The sequence below is a fragment of the Phyllostomus discolor genome, chromosome 5 (genome assembly GCF_004126475.2).
Source record: "Phyllostomus discolor isolate MPI-MPIP mPhyDis1 chromosome 5, mPhyDis1.pri.v3, whole genome shotgun sequence".
NCBI lineage: Eukaryota > Metazoa > Chordata > Mammalia > Chiroptera > Phyllostomidae > Phyllostomus > Phyllostomus discolor.
Window position 1 is genome coordinate 63,260,025 of NC_040907.2, and position 24,345 is coordinate 63,284,369.

General features: G+C 36.6%; 1 protein-coding gene across 1 annotated transcript in view; it reads right to left on the reverse strand.

The window, feature by feature from the left end:
* Window positions 1-24,345, reverse strand: part of TTLL7 (tubulin tyrosine ligase like 7) — a 142,036-nt gene that overhangs the window by 82,453 nt on the left and 35,238 nt on the right. Inside the window, exons 2-6 of the mRNA XM_036026342.1 lie at window positions 13,755-13,953; window positions 13,423-13,554; window positions 9,810-9,931; window positions 8,923-8,990; window positions 3,587-3,745 (exon numbers count right to left, since the gene is read on the reverse strand). Coding sequence (XP_035882235.1) covers window positions 3,587-3,745; window positions 8,923-8,990; window positions 9,810-9,931; window positions 13,423-13,554; window positions 13,755-13,779 — 506 coding nt within the window. The 5' untranslated portion in view covers window positions 13,780-13,953. The remainder of the gene's footprint in view (window positions 1-3,586; window positions 3,746-8,922; window positions 8,991-9,809; window positions 9,932-13,422; window positions 13,555-13,754; window positions 13,954-24,345) is intronic.

Consider the following 24,345-nt stretch of genomic DNA (forward strand, 5'->3'; position numbering starts at 1 on the left):
ATTAGTCCCTGCTCTCTAGGACAACAAAATGACCATTGGGGAAAACAACAGATCAACTAAAAAGATTGGGAGAAAAGATTGAGGAATGAATCTTTGGGAAATAGGGGCTTTGAAAAGTTCTGGCATATTTCTAGGAATCCAAAAGGCCATGCGCATGCCTAAGGCAGGTGCATGCTCAGAAAATACCTGGAAGGCCCGAAGCTCTTACCTCTGGCTAACCATCAGGCTCTCCACAAGTAGGAAGTACAGACTAATGTAAAGTCATAAATTGCCTAGTTGAGTACAGAAGGCATGTTCCGGTACTAACACGCACACAGCCCATCTGAAAAGACTGGGCAATCTGTATTGAGAGGTAGGTTCAAAGTGTTTAAGAAAATCTCTATCAAATTAGTAGCTGACTACTGACCTGACAGTACAGGAACTTCAGTGGCCACGTACAACAAAGAATGCAAACTTTACAAAATTATTTCAGAAAGCTACTAAACAAATAACTATAATCATGAATGGTGACAAAAATATCCTACAGCAGGGAGAGAAGCTGATTTCCAGATTTGCTACATTATAATATTCAAAATGTTCAGTTTTCAACAAAAAAAAATATGAGTCACACAAAGAAAAAAGAAAGTATCACCCCAAACAGGAAAGTTATCAATTAATAGAAACAGTTCATAAGGAAACCCAGACAATGATTTTACTGAACAATCAACTATTTAAACCGACTATTTTAAATCTGTTGAAAGCTAAAGGAAACCATGAGAATGTCATATCACCAAATTGAGAATGTTAATACAAATAGAAATTATTTTTAGAGGGTGGGAGAGAGAATCCAAACAGAAACTCTGAAGTTGAAAAGCACAATAACAAAACAAAAATTTCATTAGGGAGCTAAAAAGATCTAGGAAGGCAAGAAAAGAAACAAAACTTGAAGACAGTCAATCAAGATTAACTAATCTGAGGAACAAGAAAACTGAACAGTTTAAAAGTTCCGAGGAATACCATCAAGAATACTAACACACACATAATAGAGTCTCAAAAAAACAAGAGAGGGAGAAACAGGCAGGAAGAATATTTGAAGAATTAATGCCTGAAGACTTCCCAATTCATAAAAACATAATAGCCTACCCATCCAAGAAGCTCAGTGAACTCCAAATAGGATAAAATGAAAGAGATCCACACTGAGACATATAATCAAACTATCAAAAGCCAAAGCAAAGAGTCTGGAAAGTAGCAAGATTAAAATTATGTATCATGTTCCAGGGATCCTTAATAAGACAAACAACTGATATCATGACAGAAACAATATAGGCTAAAGACAGGAAAATAACATATTCAGAGAGCTAACAGGAAAAGAAAAAAAAAGAACTATTAACCAAGAATTCTACACCTGGCAAAACTATCTAAAATTAAAGAACAAATTAAGACATTCCCAAATATACAACAGCTGAGAGAGTTGGTTGCTACGACACCTGGCCTACAGGAACCGTTAAGGAAAATCCTTTGGGTTGAAACAAAAGGACACTAGACAGTAACTCAAATCAAATACAGATCACCCCTAAAGGTGACTCCTGGTAAATGTAAAAGTCACTATTAGTGTAGGTTAGGTTTGTAATGCCTCATTCCTCCTATGTTATTTAAAACACGACTGTGTAAAACAGTAACTGTAAATCTGTGTCAATGGGCACACAGTGTGCATGATGTAATCTGTGACAATAAAAGGAGGCAGAGATACACAGGAGCAGTTTTTTTTAAACTACTGAAATTAAATTGATATTAATCCAAACAAGACTGCTACAAATTGAGATGTTAATTCTAATCCCAGGACAACCATTTAAAAAATCAAAAAATTCATAGTAAAAAGTGGGAAATAAAATTGTTATATTAGAAAATTATGTAATACACAAGAAGGCAGACACAGAGGTATTGAGGAATAAAACCTATATATATATATAATATACAGAACACAAATAGCAAAATGGCAGAAATAAATCTTTCCTTATCAGTAATTACTTAAGTACAAATAGATTAACTCCCCTATTGAAAAACAAGATTTGGCAGAATATACTAAAAAAAAAACATGGTCCAACTATATGCTGTCTACAAGAGATTCATTTTAAGGTCTCAAATAGGTTGAATTTGAATATGAACAAACAGAAAAGATATTTCATGCAAAGAGCAACCAAAAGAGATCTGAAGTGGCTATACTAGTACCAAACAAAACAGACTTTAAAATAAAAATTATTACAAAGACAAAAAAAGTATATAAAATTTTTTTAAAAGTCAATGCTCCAATAAGATATAATAATTATAAATGTATAAGCACCTAACAACAGAGCTCCAAAACATGTAAAGCAAAAACTAGTAGAATTGAAAGGAGACAGGCTAACAATAACAGTTGGAGTCTTCAATACCCCACTTACAGTAATGGAGAAGACAACCAAACAAAAGATCGGCAAGGCAACAGACACGTTCCACAGAAGACAGAGGTGTCCTTGACTGATTCACTCCAATACATGAGCTAAGCCCTCGCAGCCCAGTAAAAACAGCATGCTTTTTCAGCTAGTTTTTATACTGTTGTCAAATCTGATTAATACTTACACATAATGTTTTACCTGTAAGTGTAAATACATATAAATGTAAATTTTAATATTAATTTTAACATTAAAATTGAGAAAATGTGAACTTCAATTACACCACCCAAAATTTTCCTTTGAAACTAGTATACAACAAACCAACTTTACATTAAGCAACTAAAATACTAATTCCCACTAATACTATAGGTTTAATTTTTAAAATTTTTAAACCACAGTTATAAAAACAATGTCTGATTAAATTATAATTGAAGTTAAAGAAAAATTTGTTGAACCACAGTTATAAACAGTGTCTGATTAAATTATAATTGCAAGTTAAAGGGAAATTTGTTGAACAACAATTTACCTGGCAGTTACATTTCCAATACCTTTTTCTCCATGTTTTAAACAAAAGATTAAAATGATGTGTTTTTATTAAAAGCAGACTCAGCCACTTTTTAAAAAAAGTACATTGCAGAAAACTAACATAAGCGAAAGCAAACTGGAATATGTTTTTCTATAATCTATTCTCAGCTAACATGTCTAGTTCTTGGTATTTTAGCTTGATGTGTTCTCATTTACAATCCAATTACCATGGCTACATAAAGATAAAAACTTATTTGTAAAGCAAAGATACATGTAAAAGTAACTCCCTTCCCATTTCTTTCTCCAAGGCAATTTAGCTCAGTGGTATCCACTGAATTTTATTCTTTAGGATTACTCTAAAACTATTATGAATGTAAATTTTTTATTTAAAAAAATAGAAAACATCTTTTTTTCCTTCTATTCTGTTGTTTCCTATTAAAGTCTCACGACCTACTGATTTAATTTTTAAATTGAATTACCAAAGCTTGTAGGGAAGGGTAAAAGGACTTATTTAGTATTTAGTTCCAAAAAAGCAATAGTTAGTAACCTATTTATTATACTTGTCATATTAGTTCTCAAGCATGAGTGAATGCTCACAGTACTCTCCCCAACCTCCATTTTTTAAAAATATATTGCAGGTGAATAATACCTACCCATGACCCATTGCACCATTAGCTGGTTTTACTATAAAAGTTTTCTGCTTTCTTTTTTTCTTCAATTCCTTCAGATAGTTCTGGAATTGAGTATATTCGGCAGGGAAGATCCATGTTCGAGGAACAAAGGTATAGTCCAGAGGCCGTGACTTGATCATTCTGTAATTTAGAGCTAATATTACAATAATTTCTATTCAAACTTGTCTAAATTTTCTTTCTGTGATACTGACATTTACTAGAAGGATTTAAATCCCTCTATTCATTTTTTGATTCATTGAGCAAATGTCTATTAAGCACCAACTATGTGTTAGGTACTATTCTAAACACTGGGAATACATCAGTGAAAAACATAGGCACAGCCCTCTATCCTATGTACTAATTTACATATTAGCAGATCAAACATATTTGAGTACATACTATGTGCTAGGCACCGGGGATATTAAGTTAATATGGTCTCTTCCTTAAGGAATTTGCATACAGGTTATTAATTAAATACAATATGATAGGTGTAATAAAGGCATTAATTCAAAATAATGTGAAAGTGTCACTAACTCGGCCTCAAGAATGGGGATGGGCAGCAAGAAATAGCCCATGGCCAGGTGCCATTTATACTGCTTCTTTAAAGATGACTTATAGTCTCTGCTTCATCCCTAGGCAGAGTTCTGATTGCCTCTTACTCCAGTATTTTCTGGAGTTTAACTCCTTTTCTGAGAAAACTGTGAAGCCTTGAGTCAGTAGAGGTTTTGTTTATATGAACTATATGTGCTTATGCATGTGGTTTCATGGCTTCAACATAAGTCCTAATATTCTTATATTTGCTACAAATCAGACTGCCTATTTGATACGTAACTTAGAGATCATACTCTGTTTAAAACGTTTAGTTTTGTGAATTACAAATATTAACTATTTTGTATATATTGATTCCCAATAAAAATGAATTAGGAAAAATATTTTAAAATATCTATTAAAGAAAATCTGATTGTTTCAAAAAAGGTGTTACATTTTATAAGTGTATGCAAGTCTTTTATATATGAGCAGATATTGTCCCCAAATAAAATTTGCACAAAACTAAAAATGGAACCATAGTATGCAGCAGGCAGAGAGGGAAGGCCTACATTCGAAGACTAGGAGTTCGGAATACATAAGGCACTTGGTCTCCACAACTGGAGGTTCACACGGTTACCATATTTCAAGCATTCCTACCAAACAAACCATGTAGAAAAGTTATGTTTTCATCATAAGAAGGGATACAATGACCAATTCTATGTGTCAAACCCAGAATAATAAGCTAACAAGCTAAATAATCTCGGTTTAAAACAGGCTAACACTGGCTGGCGTGAAACACATCTAAAGGAAACACAATAACAATGCTAATACTTTGTTTCTATTTCCAAAACTTTTCAATATACTTATATTTTTAACAATGACATAACATTAGATCAAGCTAAAGCTTTAATTAGAACAATATAGTTTGAAATGACCAGATAGTATTTATGAATAACATTCTTTCAAATATATTTGGAAAAAATTAAAGCACACGTATATTCAAGAGAAATACTTTACTACATTTAGGTAATCTAATACAAATCATTTCATGTAAAAATGTGCAACTTCAAAAGAGACATTTGGTCTTGCTTAGGAATTTGGGAATCAGATAACTTCTGCTCATTGCTCTATCATGGATTTACTAAAGTACATTAAACATAGGACTTATACAAGTATTTTTATATTGCCAGGTCAATTTTTTAGATTATTTTTTTCTTAAGGAGAATTCCATGGGTCTATAGAATGGGAAATTGCCCGTTTGCAGTAGCCTACTAATGAGTCTAAGGGGTATACATTAAACCCCTTGCCTCTCCCAATCACACAGATTCCTGTTCTCTACAAAGCAGCCAGAATGACCCTTTGAAACAGCAAATCTGATCACATCACTAACTTCATCACCCCCTCCTCTTCTTTGGCATTTTAGAATGAAGACCATAGTCACCCTTCAGCTAATCTCTCTCCCACCATCAAAATTTCTGTGTTCCAACCACTCTTGGCTTTACTTCAGTAGGCTGACTATTCACACTTTCTCTTACCACATGACCTTGGCCATGCTGTTCTTCGTGCCCAGAGGCTGCTACCTGCCATCTTCATCAGAACTTGTACTTGCCATTTATACTTCAGCTTCCATATCACTTCAGAAAAACTCTCCAGTGCCTCCTTTAGTTAGAAGTCCTTCACTACACACTGATTTAGAACTTTGTAACACTTACCACAAAGTTGCAATCCAAAGATGTAAAAGCCATAAGTCTACTTCTGTACTCAGAGCCTAGCACAGTGCCAAAATATTTATTTATAAAATATCATGTATTTAGTCTTATGTGTTTAAACTTTAATCACCTTCAAAGTACTCTCCATCTGATACAATACACCTATCAAGACAATTTTTCCACTGCTCAAAACAGTTTTTGAACTTGTCAGTTCTGACACATTTTAGTGCATCTGCTGTTTGTGTTTCATCTCTTTCACATCAGCAAAACATTTCCCTCTAAGGATTTTTTTCATCCAGGGAAACAAAAAAAAAGTCACTCAGAGTAAGATCAGGTAAATAGGGAGGGTAGGGTACCAGGGTCATGCTATTTTTGGTCAAAAACTGCTGAACACTCAGAGCAGCATGGCCAGGTGCACTGGTAAATCACCCATCATGAAATGGGCAAATGCACTGAAAGAGTATGACAAAAAAATTCACTGAAGCTGAACACAGTCTCTTACAACAGCTCCAGCTGGTACACTGATACAGGTGGGTTCCTAGAACAGTGACCTAGCAGGGGAAGTGCACGCCATGCCCTAGCAGGGCCTTTTGTAGTAGTGACCTACAACAGTAGTAACCTACAACAGTGACCTTTTGTACTGTTGACCTACAACAGTAGTGACCTACAACAGTGAGCTTTTGTACCTTTTGTACAAAAGCTCACTGTTGTAGGTCACTACTACAAAAGGCCCACCCTCCAGAGATGATTCCAGTTGCGGGGGGGGGGGGGGGGGGGGGGGGTCCCCCCATGTATTTAATAAACACGTGTTAAGTGAAAATAAGTGACTTAAATGAAGTACATATTCAAAACTTTACAAAGGTAACTCCCTTTCCTCTTAAATACATTCTTCCTGGAATTTTTATGTTAATTAATTATAATGCCTACACAATATCCTAAGCTAGATAACTAGGAGTCATCTTGGAAACTTCTCTTTCTTCCCTTTTTTCTCACATCATAGAGGTTTTCAAGTCCTATAATGGCTATATCCTTCATATTGGGTTGGCCAAAAAATTAATTTAGCTTTTTTTTAAAATAAGATGGCAACTGAAACATAAACAAAGGTTTGTGCAGTGTATGAAAAGGTGCTGTGACTGATGGAATGTGTCAAAAGTTATTTGCAAAGTTTCTTAGGACTACTGACATTTTTGGCCAAATAATTCTTTGTTGTGGGCTGTTTTATGCATGGGAAGATATTCAGCAGCACCCCTGGCCTCTACCCACTAGAAGTCAATAGCAGGAGATAACCAACATACTCAAAATGTCCAAATCAACAAAGTTATTGATGAACATGAAAAAATGTGTATTTTATTTTATGGAAACTAACAAAACAGACTTTTTAGTCAACCCAATATTTTCCAGATATATTTTCTCTTCCCCATTCCCACTCTATCTCTTGTTTGACTTATCAGCTGCTCATTAATTCTCACCTGGATGTTAACAATCATCCTCTCCAGGGCTTTCTCCCCCTAGTCCTACCTTCATTGACCCTGTTATCTATGCTGCCACCAAGAAATCTAAAACACATTATTTCCCTGCTTAAACCTATTAAATGACTCATTTCTCTCAGGATAAACAGAAGTGCCTAGAGTAGTTAAAGAGATTAAAGAGTAAGTGATTAAATAAAAAACAGTGACACAGCGTGCACAGCCTGCCTTTGCATTACCTCCAGCATCATCTCAGGCTGACTCTCCTTACTTCCTATATAACCATAGAAACTGCATAAAGTTCCTCAAACATATCATGTTGCATAAGTCTCTCCTGCTGATGCCTTTGCTGTCAGTCCCTTACCTTCTTCTCAAAGGCTGAAATCCTACACGCTTTTCAATGCCTATCTCATATTTATATAACTTCTCAGGAAGCCTTCCCTGATCCTCCCAAAAACCCCTCCCACGACCTTTGTCACCTCGCCATACACAGACGCGACCTCTCACACGGCACCACCAAGCTGCACTGTGTGTGTCAGTCTTCCTCCCTTATTAGAATGTGCGCCCTAGGCAGGGAACAGGCCTTATTTATCTTGTTTACTTCAGAGTTGGGACATAAAATAGACATGCAGAATTATTTGTTCAGTGCTAGACACACACTACACCTTATTTATCTTGTTTACTCCAAAGCTAGTAGTCTCTAGAGGTTAAAATAGACATTCAAAAATATTTGTTGAGTAAATGAATATATAAACTTCCACATGGATACATGCAGATATTTCTTTAATTACACACACAACTTTACTAACCTTTCTCTATGAAAGTGATCACTTTTTAAAATTATTTTCTCATTTATCACTCAACTTTCTTAAACTAAAAAAATCTAATCAATAGAAATATAAACTGCATAAAAATTCTACAGTTTATTCAGTACTTGAGTACCTGTGAACAGTTTTTCCCATGAAAGCAGACTGTTACTCTAAACAGTGGTCTCAGAAACAAATATATGTGCATGTGTATCCTTGGGTGGGCATATACCGGGGGCACAAAAGTAGGTCTACAGTTGTTTGTATGAAGAATAATACAATAATTAACAAATAGTACAAGAATAAACTGTCTTGCATACTCACACCTGTAAACCTATTTTTGCCTGACCCTGTCTGTATGTGGTCTAGGTGTGGGTATGTGCACACACATGCCCCCTGCAGTGCCTGGCACATATTAGACATTCAGTAACCAGTATGTGAACACACATATGCACACATGGCAATAATGCAACAAATGAGTTCCTGCAAGGTTTAACTGAAAATGAGTAAGTACATATTGAATAAAAGTAGAAAGAACCCTCAGATGATGGAAACCAAGACCCTGATCCATCTCTGCTGTTCACGACTTGTTTGACTTTGTGCAAGACGCTGCTCTGACCTCCATTACCACCTTCCCAAAGTGCAGGAATGGAAACAGAGAACTTTTAAAGACCTTCCTAGTGCTAAAATTCTCTCTCTTCTATCAAAATATCATTTCAAATCAGTGTGACTTTGTGAAAGATAGCACTATAATATTCAAAATGTAAATTTCTAACAGAGCCATTCTATTACAAGAAAATGAAGATTACTTGGTCATATTTCTTGCTAAGAAATCCTTCCTACAGATCTCCCCCATTCCTGGGAAATGGTTGATCCTCTGGAAAATAAAAAGGTAAATGTTAATATTCTCATTGACTTAATTAATACATTCATTTATATTATAATACAGTTACCACCAACCTTTAAGTTTTCATGTCTTAATAAATGGGCAACTATTAATGTAAAATATTTAAATTAAATGACCTATGATGAATAAAAGAATCTATCATAATCAGAAAATAAAATTGCATAATTTTAAAGAAATCAGAAAAGGGTGCTCAGATAGACATTATAACTTTCTGTGTTGAATAACTGGTAATTCATTGTTGAAATTAATTTTGGCATTCTAGATGTACTAAATTCATACAGATAAGCATTGCATAAAAACTGGTAAAAGTGGACTTATTTGTTCCCTATAGTAAAATCTGTATTACCATCCAAAATAACAGATGAAGAACTATACAAAGTCAACTGCCTAAAATTTCATGCATTTGACTTTTTAAATTTAAGTTTGTATCACATCCTAAACATAAAAGAATGAAGCCAGATATATAACTGACATTACAAGTTATTTCCACATCATGATCTCTCTATGCAATCTATCCCACATCACTCATCTGTAAGCACAATGCAAAACACCGGTCTAGGAAAAGTTTACTTCTATCAATGTGTACTTAAACATGGAAAGATGTTAAATTTACATCTGAAAGGATACAGGCTTCTTGTTCAGTCAGTACAACTAGATAACAGGCTATTCAGGTAAGTTAGAACTGAAATTTAGTATGTCAACACATTAAGAACCCTATTTAAGGAAAAGTATAAGGGAATTCACTTAACTTCCCTAATGGCCAATCATTGGTCACGATTGATTCCCCACCTGGTAATTTTGCAGCTCTGCAATCTTCTCCTGCTGTACTGCAGAATCACACCATATAAGGTTACTTGTTTCATCCTCATCTGGAGTTTTCAGAAATCCCATTTCATCTATTACTAAACGAACTGCAAGTAAATTATTAAGTTAAACCAAAATTAAAATACCTCAGCAATATATTCAATGGGAAAACACTCTTTGATGTACATATATAAATTTTAGCTGGAAGTGTTTCATTGGGAAAATATCCATTAGTTACAGCATAAGCTTATTTTGAGTTACGGCAATTTATCTAATGCCAAATCATACTCAAAAGTAACTGTGAATGGTTTTTAGGTTGCACCCACAATCCTTAGCATCAGTTCCTAAGTTTGAACAGGTACACAACACTGTTAAAAAGGTCAGTGTTACTCATGGCACAAGGAAAACACATGCACAGCTGAGATGACACATCTCCCAGGAAAATGTACTTGCGTGGCTTTTGCATGACCTTGGGCTAGGTACGAAAGGGAAAAGGGAAAATAGCCTCTGATCATTATATATCATTGACCTAAGCTATACTTTCTACCTCCCTAGTTCAAATTATTTTTAGCAGTGAAAATCAAGTCAGCATGTTGACTAAGTAAGAACAGAAAATAATAAAGCAGAATTCACTGCACATATTAAAAAACTGGTTCTCTTATCTGTCCCGAATTCACTAATATTACTGAAAAGAATTTATACTCAGAGAAAAGCTGCTTTTTAGTACAAACTATAGACTCTTCTCTGATTTAGATATGATAATTGACATTGATATTTTTCTTCCAATTAATTTCAAGTCCAGCCTAATCTACAATAAAGATAAGCAAAATACTTAGAATAAATTTTGGGTTCCAACAAAATTCTAACTACACAGCAGTGCTTCAGTGTTTTATTTTTAAATGTTTAACTGGTATCCAAAATGTGAGGAGGAATGATAAAAAGTGACCAATTGTCTGAATTATTTGGCTCAAGTATGACACTGATGAGCAAACACCTATTGGTCTCAAGTCCTGGGAACTCATGTTTGTTTCTTGGCCAAGGGAAAAAAGAACTTTTCATGCAACAGTGCCTAGGACACAGGCTTTGTAAAGGAGGGCAGTCATGGGAGGTGGATGAGGTTGGGAAGGGGGCTGCTGGGCTGATGTTGCTGTGATTCATCAGAGGCTCAATACAACTTGGGTTGTTCTGAAGGCCCAGGTGACAATGTCCGAGGGTTGGGAAAAGGGCTGGTCCTCTGCCACAAACCACCAACTGGCTCTGGCATCCTGAGGGCTCAGGAGCTGCTATGCCCCCTAGAGTTCATAGGGAGGGCGGGTGCACCACAGCCTGGGGCCCACTGGCCAAAAGCAAAGATGAGTCCAGAACAGCAGCTCAGGAGCAGACCTATTCCTGAGTACGGGACACACTGTCTGGGCCCCTCAGAAATAACTGGCAAGACCCTGATGAGAGAAACGGAACCAGAATCAACATGAAGAATACTAATGCAACTTTAGCCCTCCAAACACTTCCTAGGAAACTGAGACAGAACTCCACTTAAAACACTCACCTTTCAATCAAGGTGTCCCACGAACCCCACAAGAACTTTAAAAGTAAAAGGATAAGTTAACACCACCCATCAATCACTTTTACAATAGACACCTTACTCTTGTTTGTTCACTCTGGAAAACAGGCTGAAATAAACCCTGAACCCTTCACATCTCACCCACTCACACCAACATGCTTAAAGTCTTTTCCTCTGAGGAACACCTGTTGGAATAGAGCAGCAAGTTTCAACCAATGTGCTGTGGCACACTGGTGTGCTGCAAGAATTATTAAAACATGCAAAACTTTACTATTTAGTCAGGGGCACTGGCTTCTTTTCCCTTAGATTGTCAATTTTTAGAAAATGGCAACAGCCAACAAAATATCCATCTGGTGCAAATGAATCAAAAATATATCTCGTTTCTTTGTCAGATTGGCCAAAATTATAACATATTTTTGGTGTGCCACAGAATTCTAGTAATTATTTTATGCAGGACATGAGATGAAAAAGGTTGAAAACAGCTGGAATAGAGTACTGAAGAACCTCAACTGCACTGAAGTATTCCATTGATTGTTAATGAGCTTCAGTGAATTACTGGAAATAAAAATGAGATTCTCAATGATTAATAAGGGTAAAAACATTAACATTCTTGGATTCCATATGATTTTCCTCAACTCTTTTAATGCAAAATAATTAAGAAAAGAGGAATATTATTTGAGTCCTTGCTATTGATAATGAGTTTTGCAACACTGGGCAAAAGTACCTTAATGTTGGGAACCACCCTGACTGGTATCAGAAGCTGAAACCCCCACCTAGGCTAAGGCTAAGGGAACGCCCTTGGAACCATAAGCCAGCAAGGAGACAAAAGCTTGTCTCCCTGGCAGGAATGCTGCTTCTGCTGCTTTATTCATAACTGAATCCCAAAAAGTTTGGTCAGTTAGCCAAAGACAGGTAAGATTCCCCACGGGGGGAACGACCTAAGCCAGGCACAATCACTTTGGGAGGCCCCCCAAAAGAAGGACTTGGGGGGCTGCAGCAAAAGAGGGTGACGGACCCTCACTCCTCGGCTTTGACATAGCCTGAGTTTTCATCACCTGGGAGAAAATCTCCTTATTGCCTTAGTTCCAGTGCTAAGCCTGAAACAATGACAGGGTGGTGCAGCTCTGTGCTGAAAAGGGCGGATTCCCTGGGTGATCAGGCCTAAGAAAGAACATGTAAATTACTGTGAAACCTTCTTTGTTTAGAATGCTCTCAGTTGAATGAGAGGGGTCCAAGGAGGAAATTAGTTTGTTCCTCAAAGTCTTACAGCTCTTTGACCCCGACTCAAAATAGACCGGCAGAATTCCTTGTTTTCTATAGTTCCTTACTTCCGCCTAATGAGTGCTGTACTTTACCTGAATTATTATGCAAAATGAGCCCAATAAAAGCAGGTATGGATGGTAAATCGGCGCGCTCCCCACTAGGGGGGGTGGCCATTTCGTCCCTACTTCCCCACAGAAACTAGTTTGTCTCTGTGCATGTGTTTTTTTTTCTCACGTGTTTTTCGGCGAGCCATCCACAGCGTTCCGTGGTCACTGCTGGCCGGTGACCCACACGCAACACCTTAATTTCAAGTAATAAATTCCTCTTATCTGTTCTCTACACTGCAGATACTATTTACACATGAAAATTAGAATTTCATTAATAATAAATAGCAACAGCATCTTCAAACAAATTTTTTAAAAGAGAAATGTGTTTTTACTCTATTCTTTAAGTTGGGCACTCTGTTTAATAAAAATCTAAAATTTTATACTGTTTATTTTATAGTTAATATTTTAATCTGTTTAATGCTCATATTATTTTATACTCAATTTTAACATTAAGTTTAATCAAAATCACATTAATAACTAAAGTTTTTAGTTTATACTCATGTTTTATTTGATTATCGACATTTTAAGTATCTCATAAAATTTTATAGAAGGCATTTAAACCTACATTCATAAAAGATGATTATCTCTCTGAATTTCTACATTGTTTTCAACATCAAATTAGTTTTGAAAAGAAGTATGGAAATCTCATGATTCTTAGGAGACCTACCAATTTCAAACTTTGTCCCAGCCACATTTGCTGTGATTATTTCCTTCTTTTTCTTCTTTCTGACTTTCCTCTTCATAGTGCTTTGATAAGACAATTCTGTACTCAGATCCAGGGGAGAGGGTCCCTGAATAACTTTAAAAGAAATGTAAAACAACAAAATATCATTGAAATAACAAAAATCCCACACCAGCAAACACAAATGCCCTCCCCCAAAATGTAAAATTTTAAGTTCTAGTTCTTAAGGGTCCCCAATTAATATTTCATTCTTAAAAATAATCAGCAGTGATGCTCTATATTTATATTTTGCAATGTGATTAAGTCAGTCCACTTACCTCTTTCTTGAGGCAGAGATGGCATTATTGCTTGTGCCGACCAGCAAGCAGTGTGTCCCTGTACCGAGCTCTCAAGAAATCTGGACGGCCTACATGAGTCTAAGTAGGATATGGCTCTGAACCACTGAACGTTCCTATCATGTTATCTTGGTGGAATACTCAGGTTTCAGGACAGTGAAGTTATGGGAAAAGAAGGTATCTGTAGGGATTTTAAAACAAAGTCACTTAGAAAAGAGCTTTTATGAACTATTTTGACATCTGCCAATACTACTCTTTTTAAAAGTCAAGTAAAAAATGAAAGTTAACGTAATCAATTGACAAATGTTAATTTATTAAACCGTATGCTAAATGCCAAGTGATGGTTCCCTGTCCTAAAAAGTTCAGTTTAGAAGTGGAGGTTTTATTTAAGTCAAGTATCATATTTACATACAATAACAACATTCACTACCATTTACTCAACACTTACTTAGGCCACTGACACCATTTAACCTTTCAACAAAACTATGAGATAGAAGTTTGTATAGCAGTCTTAGAGATAAGTAAATTGAACACAGAAAGGAGAAATCTTTACAAAGAAAATAAGTGACAAAATGGAGATTATAATGAATCTCTCTCTGATGTCAAAGCCAGTGGGACCTGGAACAACCCTCAATCTAGTGCCATGAACTTAAGTTCTTTGAAAATGAAACGGTGAAAGAAGTGTCAGGGAGAGGCTGCATGCTGACAGACTGCAGAGAAACGTGATTCGTGTCCCTGGAGTGTATGTGATGGGGGAGAGGGGCCGGTAGACTTTATAAAATAAACCATATCTGAATTGTGCCTTTAAAAATGAGAACACGTTGTAAGAGGCAGAAAACAGGGGGAATCATTATGGTGATGATCTTATTTGGGTGCACGAAGGAATGAAATAACCATTTTTTAAATGAATGATTTCATTTGATTTGGTTACACTCCAATCTGCCTTATATTACACTTCACTTAGATATTCATTCTGCATCCATGCACACAGGATCTGATGCCTTTGCTATACTTTACTGCCTAGTCTATACTGTCAACTTTCCAATTTCTCCCTTTAAATTGTAAGAATCTCTGAATCCTTGAAACATGCCTCTAAACATAATGAAAAAGCATAAAACCTTTCATAATAAACAAAGGCACACATGCATCGATACCTTTATCAGGAGAGCATCAAGTTTATTAGAAATTCAGAAACATTCAGGAATTCAGATACATAAAATATGACTCATGTATATCACCTCAAATAGTAATTATTAATAAGATTTATTATTTTAAAAATTTTGAGCTTAGTTTGTTCTCAGGCATCATTTTCACCAGAATAATTCTCTAGAATAATTCAATCTCAAAACTATAGAAAGATTATTTATTACAGACCAACTGTGGGCAGGTACTGTGTTAAGAATCTAAACTATTTCACCTCATTAACAAACCTACAACTTAAGTATCATTTCCACCAGTTTTCCAGATATGAAAACTAAGGTTAAACAAGTTAAATAAATCAAGGTAACAGCTTATAAATGGAAAACCTAGGATTTGAATTCTGATTATCCTATCCATCTCTTCACTAAGCCCCACTATTTTCAGACTCCATACTAGTATGTCATATAGACGTAAAAGAAGTTTGTAGCCCTACTGTTGTTCATACTACAAATGTGGGTGTATTCTGGGAATTCACAACACTTCAAAACAAACCAGTGATATGACAGCAAATATCCTGAACCTGATCTCAGCTCCCAATTCCAAGCTGGAAATAGACTAGATTTCTTCTCAGAATAAAAGCAAGGAAAACTCTAAAGTTCAGATCGATTTATTTTTGGAAGCTCTCTGATACCCCAGGGAGGCAACTATTTGAGTTTACAAGTCCTTGTCCAACATCTTGTTACTGGAGTAAACAAAGATCCTCTTATGGTAACAGAGTACTTATTACAGTGAAAGTAGGTGACAAAGTCAACAGGAGTTTGAAAACAATGTTTGCCCAACTATACTAACATAAATTAGTATTTGTTATAGGCTCTAAAAACAGATTTGTTAATTTCTGACAAACAATGAGCCATAGAACTCTGATCTGCATTGAGCTCCAAAGAAGAACTATTATCCCTTTCCTCATTCCACACAGGAATTTAAAGGCCTTAAAATTATTCTATCCATATACTTGTACATGCTTTAATTCCACCCATGGTTTGGTGAATAGCAATTACAGTGCTTTAACAAAGTCGAGGACTTGATTCTACCATCCCAATTCTAATCATTTCACTTTATTCTAAGGAGGAGACTTGAGATGGCAGATTGATCACACCACTCAGATAAGCCACGGTTACCTACTTTCCAAAAGTGGAAAGCATGTTTCAGTTACTTCCGAAATACTTTAAACCAATGGCTTCTTAAGCTTAGCTGCAAAGTTGAATCACCTGAGGAGCTTTTAAAAATCCTGCTGCTGAGGTCACATCCCAGATGCAGGTGGGGCCCAGGCATCAGCATTTTAAAGCTCTCCAAAGGACTAGTGTGCAGCCAAGGCTGACAGCCTCTGTGGTAAGCACCTTATGGTACTGAAGCAAATGTACACATACAAAATGGCAAGGAAGAAACTAAAGAGCAAAACTCTTACATTAAAAAAGGTCAAATAGGTTGAAATCACATATAAAAACCTTCATGTCTAGTTCAAATAAACAAATTGGGGAAAAAATTAGGAGATCAACAGACACTAATTTCTAAGACAAAGAAATAGTATTATTCTGCAAATAAAGAAATTATTTCCAGCCTTGGCTACTGTGACTCAGTGGATTGAGTGCTGGCCTATGAACCAAAGGGTTGCCGGTTCAATTCCCAGCCAGGGCACATGCCTGGGTTGCAGGCCAGGCCCCCACTTGGGGGCACGTGAGAGGCAACCACACCCTGATGTTTCTCTCCCTGTCTTTCTCTCTCCCTTCCTCTCTCTCTAAAAATGAATAAATAAAATCTAAAAAAAAAATTAATTTTAAAAAGGAAACTATTTCCAAAAGGAATCAATTTTCCAAAATTTCAGACCAATGGTAACTTTGAATGCAGAATTTCAAGTGCCACCATGCAAAACAGCTACACCAGACTGAAACAACAATGAGGCGTGCCAGAGCACACTTCTCATTTCAATTCCTGTTGAACTTCTACTCATCATTTAAAGTCCAGATAAATTTCTACTTTTGCTTTCCCCTAAGTATGTCTGAAGAAATTCATATCTCCCTTTTCTGGTGTATTATAGAGATTATTATTTGTACCCTTATTGTCTTACCAACCATAATCCAGGAGGGTAAGCTCCACACCAGCAGCAGTTTTCTTCCATCATCTTCACTCCTCCACTCAGAGGCCAGAATAGGGTCTGGCCCCATGCTCAATAAGCACTTGTACATGAATTTAAAAATCAAGCAATTAATTAATAGTAGCTGAGAATAAGCAGAGATGGTCATGGAGTTGTGAGAAGTAAATACACACCATTTGCAATATATTACTTTTACATTTTTAAGTGAAAAAAGTAAAGCACGTGAAAGTTTACATTTGGTGAAAATGATAGAAGAATGTAAGGACTGTATGCACAGGGTGGCAGTGGGCCTCTGTGGCTGGGGGCAGCACAAGGGACACGTGGTTTTATGCATACCCTTTAGTGCTCTGTGCATGGTGGAGACAAATTCAAGAAGTTAAATGTGTGTGATAGAAGTCTGAACCAACATTATCATGTTAATAATAAAAACCATCAAATTTTGTATTTCATTTATGTGAAAGTATCATACAGTAGAAAGAACAATAAACAAGAAGTCATTTTAAATTATTTATTATCCCTTACTCTGCCACTTAACGTACAGATGATTTAATTTCTTAATATGCAAGAGGAAAAATTGATTCTTTCCAGCCCTAAAGTCTAAGGTGCCAATCCATGAGGATAGCACTGCTGATATTTTTGACAACAAGCAGAAGACAAAACATCTTTTGTGTAAATCACATGAGGAAAACAGACCTTCCCAAACACCCCCCCCCAAATTCATGCCCAGTGAATGCTATCTATCGGCTTTTTGAAACCTTTGTGAAATTCTGTGTACCACAGATTACTAAAATAATCTAACACAGAAAACCAGTGGGAACTAGAATTAGGACTAAGTTGAAAATATGTAAAATAATATTAAATAAAAATGTAATAAAAGCTGTTTTTATGGTGGGGAAGGAAAGGAAAAGAGAGCCAATATAAACAAGTACCTACTGTGTGCTAAGCATTTTTATATAATTTTGTATATTTAGCCTGCCCAATAAGTGTCCCAGTACATGTTATTCTAATTTTAAAGACTGAAAAATTTAGGCTCTGTGGTTAAGTCACTTACTCAAAGTCACATCTAACAGGAGATGATGAAGTGGTTTGTTTCTAAAGCCCACGGTCCTTCCCACTAATTAATATTATCCCTTACTCTTTCACATACCATCTAGATGGTGTGCTACCTTCAAAATTCAGTCTTTAACATGATATATTGAAAATTTCACAGAGAAGTTTAATTCTGCTTGGCTGGAACTATTTTATAGGCTATGGAATGAGAGCAAGCAAATCAAACTGTGGTTTAAAAATGTGATTGAGATCACAAAGTTGCATCAGATTTAATCTCTCTTTTGGGAACACCTAGGCTATCCATACCCAGATGGTGTTCCTGGTTCTCCTTCATGAAGGTACTACCTGCAAGTCAACAAATACTATTATGTACCAGGCCTATTGTCCATGAACAAAATGGATAAAATTTCCTTTCTTTGTGGCATCTGCATTGTGGTGGAGATAGAGAATAACAGTAAACATATTAAACAAGTAAATCAAAGAAAATGCTAAATCCTGTGAAGGGGTAAAAGGAGCTGGTTAGGAGTTCAAGAGGAAAAGAAGAAGGGATGCAGTTTTAAATATTATATACCAATAGGCCTCAGGGAAAGGTGACATTTCAAGATGGGTAATGACTGGTTATGAGAAGAAGAGTTGATAAAAATATGAGGTCTGTCCAGAACAAGTCCAGCCACTGTTAATATAATGAGAAAAGTTTGCACAACATTGATGTAACCTGGCACCCAAGGAGAGTGGACTGGAATGCACATGCGTGAACAATGGCAACTTCACTCTACTAATCAGTGGGGGCAGTAGGTGCCATTGAGTGAGCATGTGTACTGTGTGGCCATAGCATCCAAAATGACTGAGTGAGTAGAGCAATGAATCTGCAACAAATTTTGCGTGAAGCTTGAACATTCCTCTGTGGAAACTATTCAGATGATTCAGAAAGCTTTCAGGGATGATGCAATGAGTGCGCCACAAATTAAAGTGTGGCACAAACACTTCCAAGATGGTTGAGAATCTGTTGAAAGTGATCCATGTTCTGCAAGGCCTGTAACAAGCAGAACACCTGAGAATGTTGAACATGTGTGGGCTGCATTCAACAAAGGTCTGCAACTGACAGTGTGAGAACCAGAAGCTGATCTGAAGATTCCAAAATCTACTGTGTTGAGATTCTGACACAGGATCTTGGCATGAAACGTGTAATGGCAAATTTCATTCTGTGTCTTCTGCGACTAGAGCAGACAGAACATTGTGATGCAGTTGCTAATGACACTGGGAGAACTCTGTGAGGTCCCAAAGTGCCTACTTTGAAGGAGACTGAGGCGTCATTGTCCTATGTACAATATTTCTTGTATCTTGTATCTTCAATAAATGTCTCCACTTTTAATATTATATGGATGGATACTTTCTGGACAGACCTTGTACTTTGTGTATCCATACATACAGGTATGCAGGAATGTGTGAATGTAAACATGCATGGTGTGGAGGGAATGGGGAAATGTACTATTTTCTGTGGTAGTAAAAAAATCCTTAAGCCCTCCAACATGGTTCTTTTTTCTAAATCCTGGTTTTCCATGCACTGTATTTATTTTCTACATTGATTTTTAAATTACTGTTTGCACAGTGACCAGAAGTAGAACAAACATGTTTCACAATGTACATATATACTTGTGACAGTGGGTCAGTTTTCTTAAGTGGGGGAGGAGGCAGGAGATCTCAACCCCTCTCTCCTCTGTGCCCCAGTCCTGGCATTAGAGTTGCACATGCTCCTGACGACTCTCCTTGGTAAGCTCCAAGCTCATGCTTGGTAAACTCATGCTTTGGGGCTTCTGGCTCACCGCACCCACTTCCACACTTGCTATCCTTCTGTATGACTTTTTAGTTCTCAAAACCCATCAAAAAAATCTTTATTGGATGATACAGACCACATATTGCTGCAATAATAAACAACCCCCAAATATCAAGGACTTAAACAACTAAGATCTATTTCTTGATCATGCTACATACCAGCTGAAGACTGGCAGGGTGGCCCCGCATATGATGGTCACACAGGAACCCAAGCTGTCAGAGCAGTCCTCATCCCAACAACTACCAATCACTGTGCCACAAGGAAAGGAAGTTTTGGAGGCTCTCATACAGGCAACTCATGACAAAATTTCTGCTCATAATCTGGTGGCCTGAAGCAGTCACATGACCCCAGCCAACAAAAAGTTAGGAACTGCAAATCATATCAAAGGACGAGTAGGGGAAGAAAGCCAGTGGCACTAACCACCACCATCAACCTTGATTACTCCCTATTTCAACCTTGCTATCCACTGCTAGACACAATGTTACATTCTCCACCACCTGGAAAAAAATAGCTGACACTCTATATTTTATCCAGTCTACTCCTTGGCTTTACACAGTGGATAATTAAACTCTTCTGTCCTGAGCTGCTATGTTCTGAAATAACTATGGTGTGGAAGAGGAATAAGAAAGGAGGAAGAGGGGGAGAGGGTTGATGCAGTAACTTATGAAAACATACCACGTGACAGGCACCCTTTAGGTTTTTCCATCTACAAATCCAATCTTCACAACCCTGAAGGGTTGAGTTTTTATTACCCCCATTGACAGTTACTTTAAAAAGAGCTATAATGAACAATGATATTAAAATACAAGTTATTAGAACATTTTAAAATAAGAATTCTGCAAATTTGCCTCAAGACAATCCTCTCTGGAGTCCTAAACTATACTAATCTGTGAAAGATGTTCCTACTACTACTTCCAAAAAAATCAAAAATTAATAAACATAGCAAAAATATATCCAGTTAAGCTTTTAATTTGGGGGGATGCACTCTCCACATATACACGTAATGTGTTATCTGCAGAGAGGTTATTACAAGTACCAGTCAGAAATCTATTACTTCATGGAAATTATTAAAATAAGGCAGTTGATATTTTTATGGACAATAAGTAACATTTCTTTTTTGTTATTTTTTCTTTTTTCTTTTTTTTAAATTTTATTTTAATCATTGTTCAAGTACAGTTTTCTGCCTTTTACTTCCATTCCAGCCCACCCACCCATCCCTCCCCACCTCCCTCCCATTACTACCTCAACCCTAGTTTTTGTCCACGTGTCCTTTAAATTTGTTCCTGTAAACCCTTTGCATTCTCCCCTGAAATTCCCTCTCCTTCCCCCTCTGGACACTGTCAGCCTGTCCTCTATTTCAGTGTCTTTGACTGTATTTTGCTTGTTTCTTTGTTTTGTTGTTTAGGTTCCTGTTAAAGGTGAAATCATATGGTATTTGTCCTTCACTGACTGGCTTATTTCGCTTAGCATAATGCTTTCTAGCTCCATCCATGCTGTTGCAAAGGGTAGGAGCTCCTTCTTTCTTTCTGCTGCATAGAATTCCATTGTGTAAATGTACCATAGTTTTTTGATCCATTCATTTACTGACAGGCATCTAGGTTGCTTCCAGCACTTAGCTATTATAAATTGTGCAGTAAGTAATATTTCTAACCATAAATAAGATTATGCCCATTTTTGTGGCATAATGCATCATTAAATTTCAGTAGCTGGCCCCAAACCAATTTGATATACTCTTTCTGTTTTCAAAGAAATTATGCTCTTTCTTAGATGATAGCAAGAAAATGAAAGTGAATGAAACATGTGCCACTTTTTAGATATTAAAATTTGAGGTGTTTCTTGTTTTGAATATTATTAGCATTGCATTAAAATGTGAGCCTCAGACCAGTAGCTTAAGGTTTAATATGTATACTAATCACATGGGAATATTATTAAATTTCAGATTGTGATTCATTAGGTCAGGGGTGGGGTCTGAGAGTCTGCATTTCTATCAAGTTCCCAGGTATTCTAGTCCACAGATCACTCTTTGGGCTGTGAGGTTCTAGATGACCACAATGTTTAATATTATGCTGATACAAACTTTTATCTCAAAGCCCTACTTTATAACATGTAATATTTATAAAAGTTATAAATTCATGTGGATGATGTGAAATTGCCACATTTTTTTCCATGTATAATGTGCACTTCTTTTGCCCAAATTTTTTAGGGAAATATAAGGATTCACATTATACTTGGGTAGTACCTGAAATACTCTGTATGCGTTCTTGTGTTTTGTAATTATTTGTCACATAAAACTTCATGTACCATAATGGGCTCAAAAATAAATGCTAATATTCCTTTATAATAGGAAAAACTATCTAAATATAAATAAATAAAAGTTGAATTAAAAAATTAAAATGAAATATTTCCTCTTCAACAAATGGTGTTGGGAGATCTAGACAGCTACACATACAAAAAAATGAAAGTTGACCACCAACTTACACCAAACACAAGAATAAACTCAAGGTGGATAAAAGACTAAAACATAAGTCACAACATCATAAGAGTCCTAGAGGACAACATAGGCAGGAAAATCTCAGATATTCCATGCAGAAATATTTTCACTGATATGTCCCCTAGAATAAGGGACATTGAAAGAAAGAATAAACAAATGGGACCTCATCAAAATAAAAATCTTCTGCATAGCTAAAAAAAAATCAGCAAAATGACAAGGGAACCAAACTTACATGAAAATATATTTGCAAATGATACCTTGGACAAAGGTTTGAGCTCCAAATTATATAAATAACTCACATGACCACTCCAGGAAGAAAAGCAACCCAATTAAAAAATGATCAAAGGATTTAAACAGACACTTCTCCAAGGACATACAGAGGGCCCAGAGACATATGAAAGGATGTTCAGCATCACTAGCTATCAGAGAGATGCAAATTAAAACCACAATGAGATACCACTTCACACCAGTCAGAATGGCCATTATAAACAAATCAACAAACAACAAATGCAAGTGAGGATGTAGAAGAAAGGGAACCCTAGTACACTGTTGGTGGGAATGCAGACTGGTGCAGCCACTGTGGAAAACAGTATGGAATTTCCTCAGAAAACTAAAAATGGAACTGTCTTTTGACCCAGCAATTCCACTACTGGGATTATACCCTAAGAATTCTGAAACACCAATTCAAAAGATCCTTTGCAGCCTAATGTTCATAGCAGCACAATTTATAATAGCCAAGAGCTGGAAATAACCTAAGTGCCCATCAGGAAATGAATGTATCAAAAAACTGTGGTACATTTACACAATAGAATTCTATGCAGCAGAAAGAAAGAAGGAGCTCCTACCCTTCACAACAACATGGATAGAACTGGAGAGCATTATGCTAAGTGAAGTAAGCCAGGCGGTGAAAGACAAATACCACATGATCTCACTTATAAGTGGAACCTAATCAACAAAACAAACAAGCAAGCAAAATATAACCAGAGACATTGAAATAAAGAACAAACTGACAGTAACCAGAGGGAAGGGGGGAGGGAATAATGGGGGAAAATAGGGGAAGGGTCATCAAGGAACATATATAAAGGACACATGGACAAAGTCAAAGGGGGGTAGGAATGAGCATGGGTGGTGGGGATCGGTGGGGCAGGGATGGCTGGGGCAGGGTGCATGGTGGGGGGGATAGAGACAACTGTAATTAAATAACAATTTTAAAAAGTTAAAAAATTAATTTAAAAATTAAAATGAATTTTTTTTCTGAAAGTTTGAGCCAAAAACATGGCTGTGAATTATGCATGGCAAAATACAGTATATCAAAATACAGTGTATCTTAATATTAAAGGGGCCCGTAAGTCAAAATAATAAAATAGGTTGGGAACTGTGGGCCTAAAGCAGTGATTCTCGAAGTGTGGTCCCAGGAATAGCAGCATCAGGATCACCTGCAAGCTTATTAGAAGTGAATACTCTCAGATCCAATCCCAGGTCTTCTGAACTAGACATTCAGGGCCGAGGCCATCAACTGACAAGCCATATGGGTGATTGCGAAGCAGGCTACAGTTTGAGAACCACTGGACTAGAGGGCCAAGGACTAGTGACGTGCAAACTCCAAGAAAGACTCCAAACTCCGAACTCCCTCCTCACTGGTCTTCTGAAGCATAGCCACAGGAATGACAGAAGTCACCTGGTCAAGCAACAAGCGGAGGAGAAAACATTTGCCAGAGAAAGCTCTGTCCAGCTGGAAGGGAAGAAATTTGCTACAAAGGATCTCATTTGCTGCTGTAGATAGTCCTGCAAAATTAGGTGAGGTTTTGCTAGTCTAGAAAGACAGTTATGCCCAATGCTTGAGTTCATGCCAGCTACCAATGCTGAGCAAACAAGATACTCATTTTAAGGATAAGCAGTTTACCAA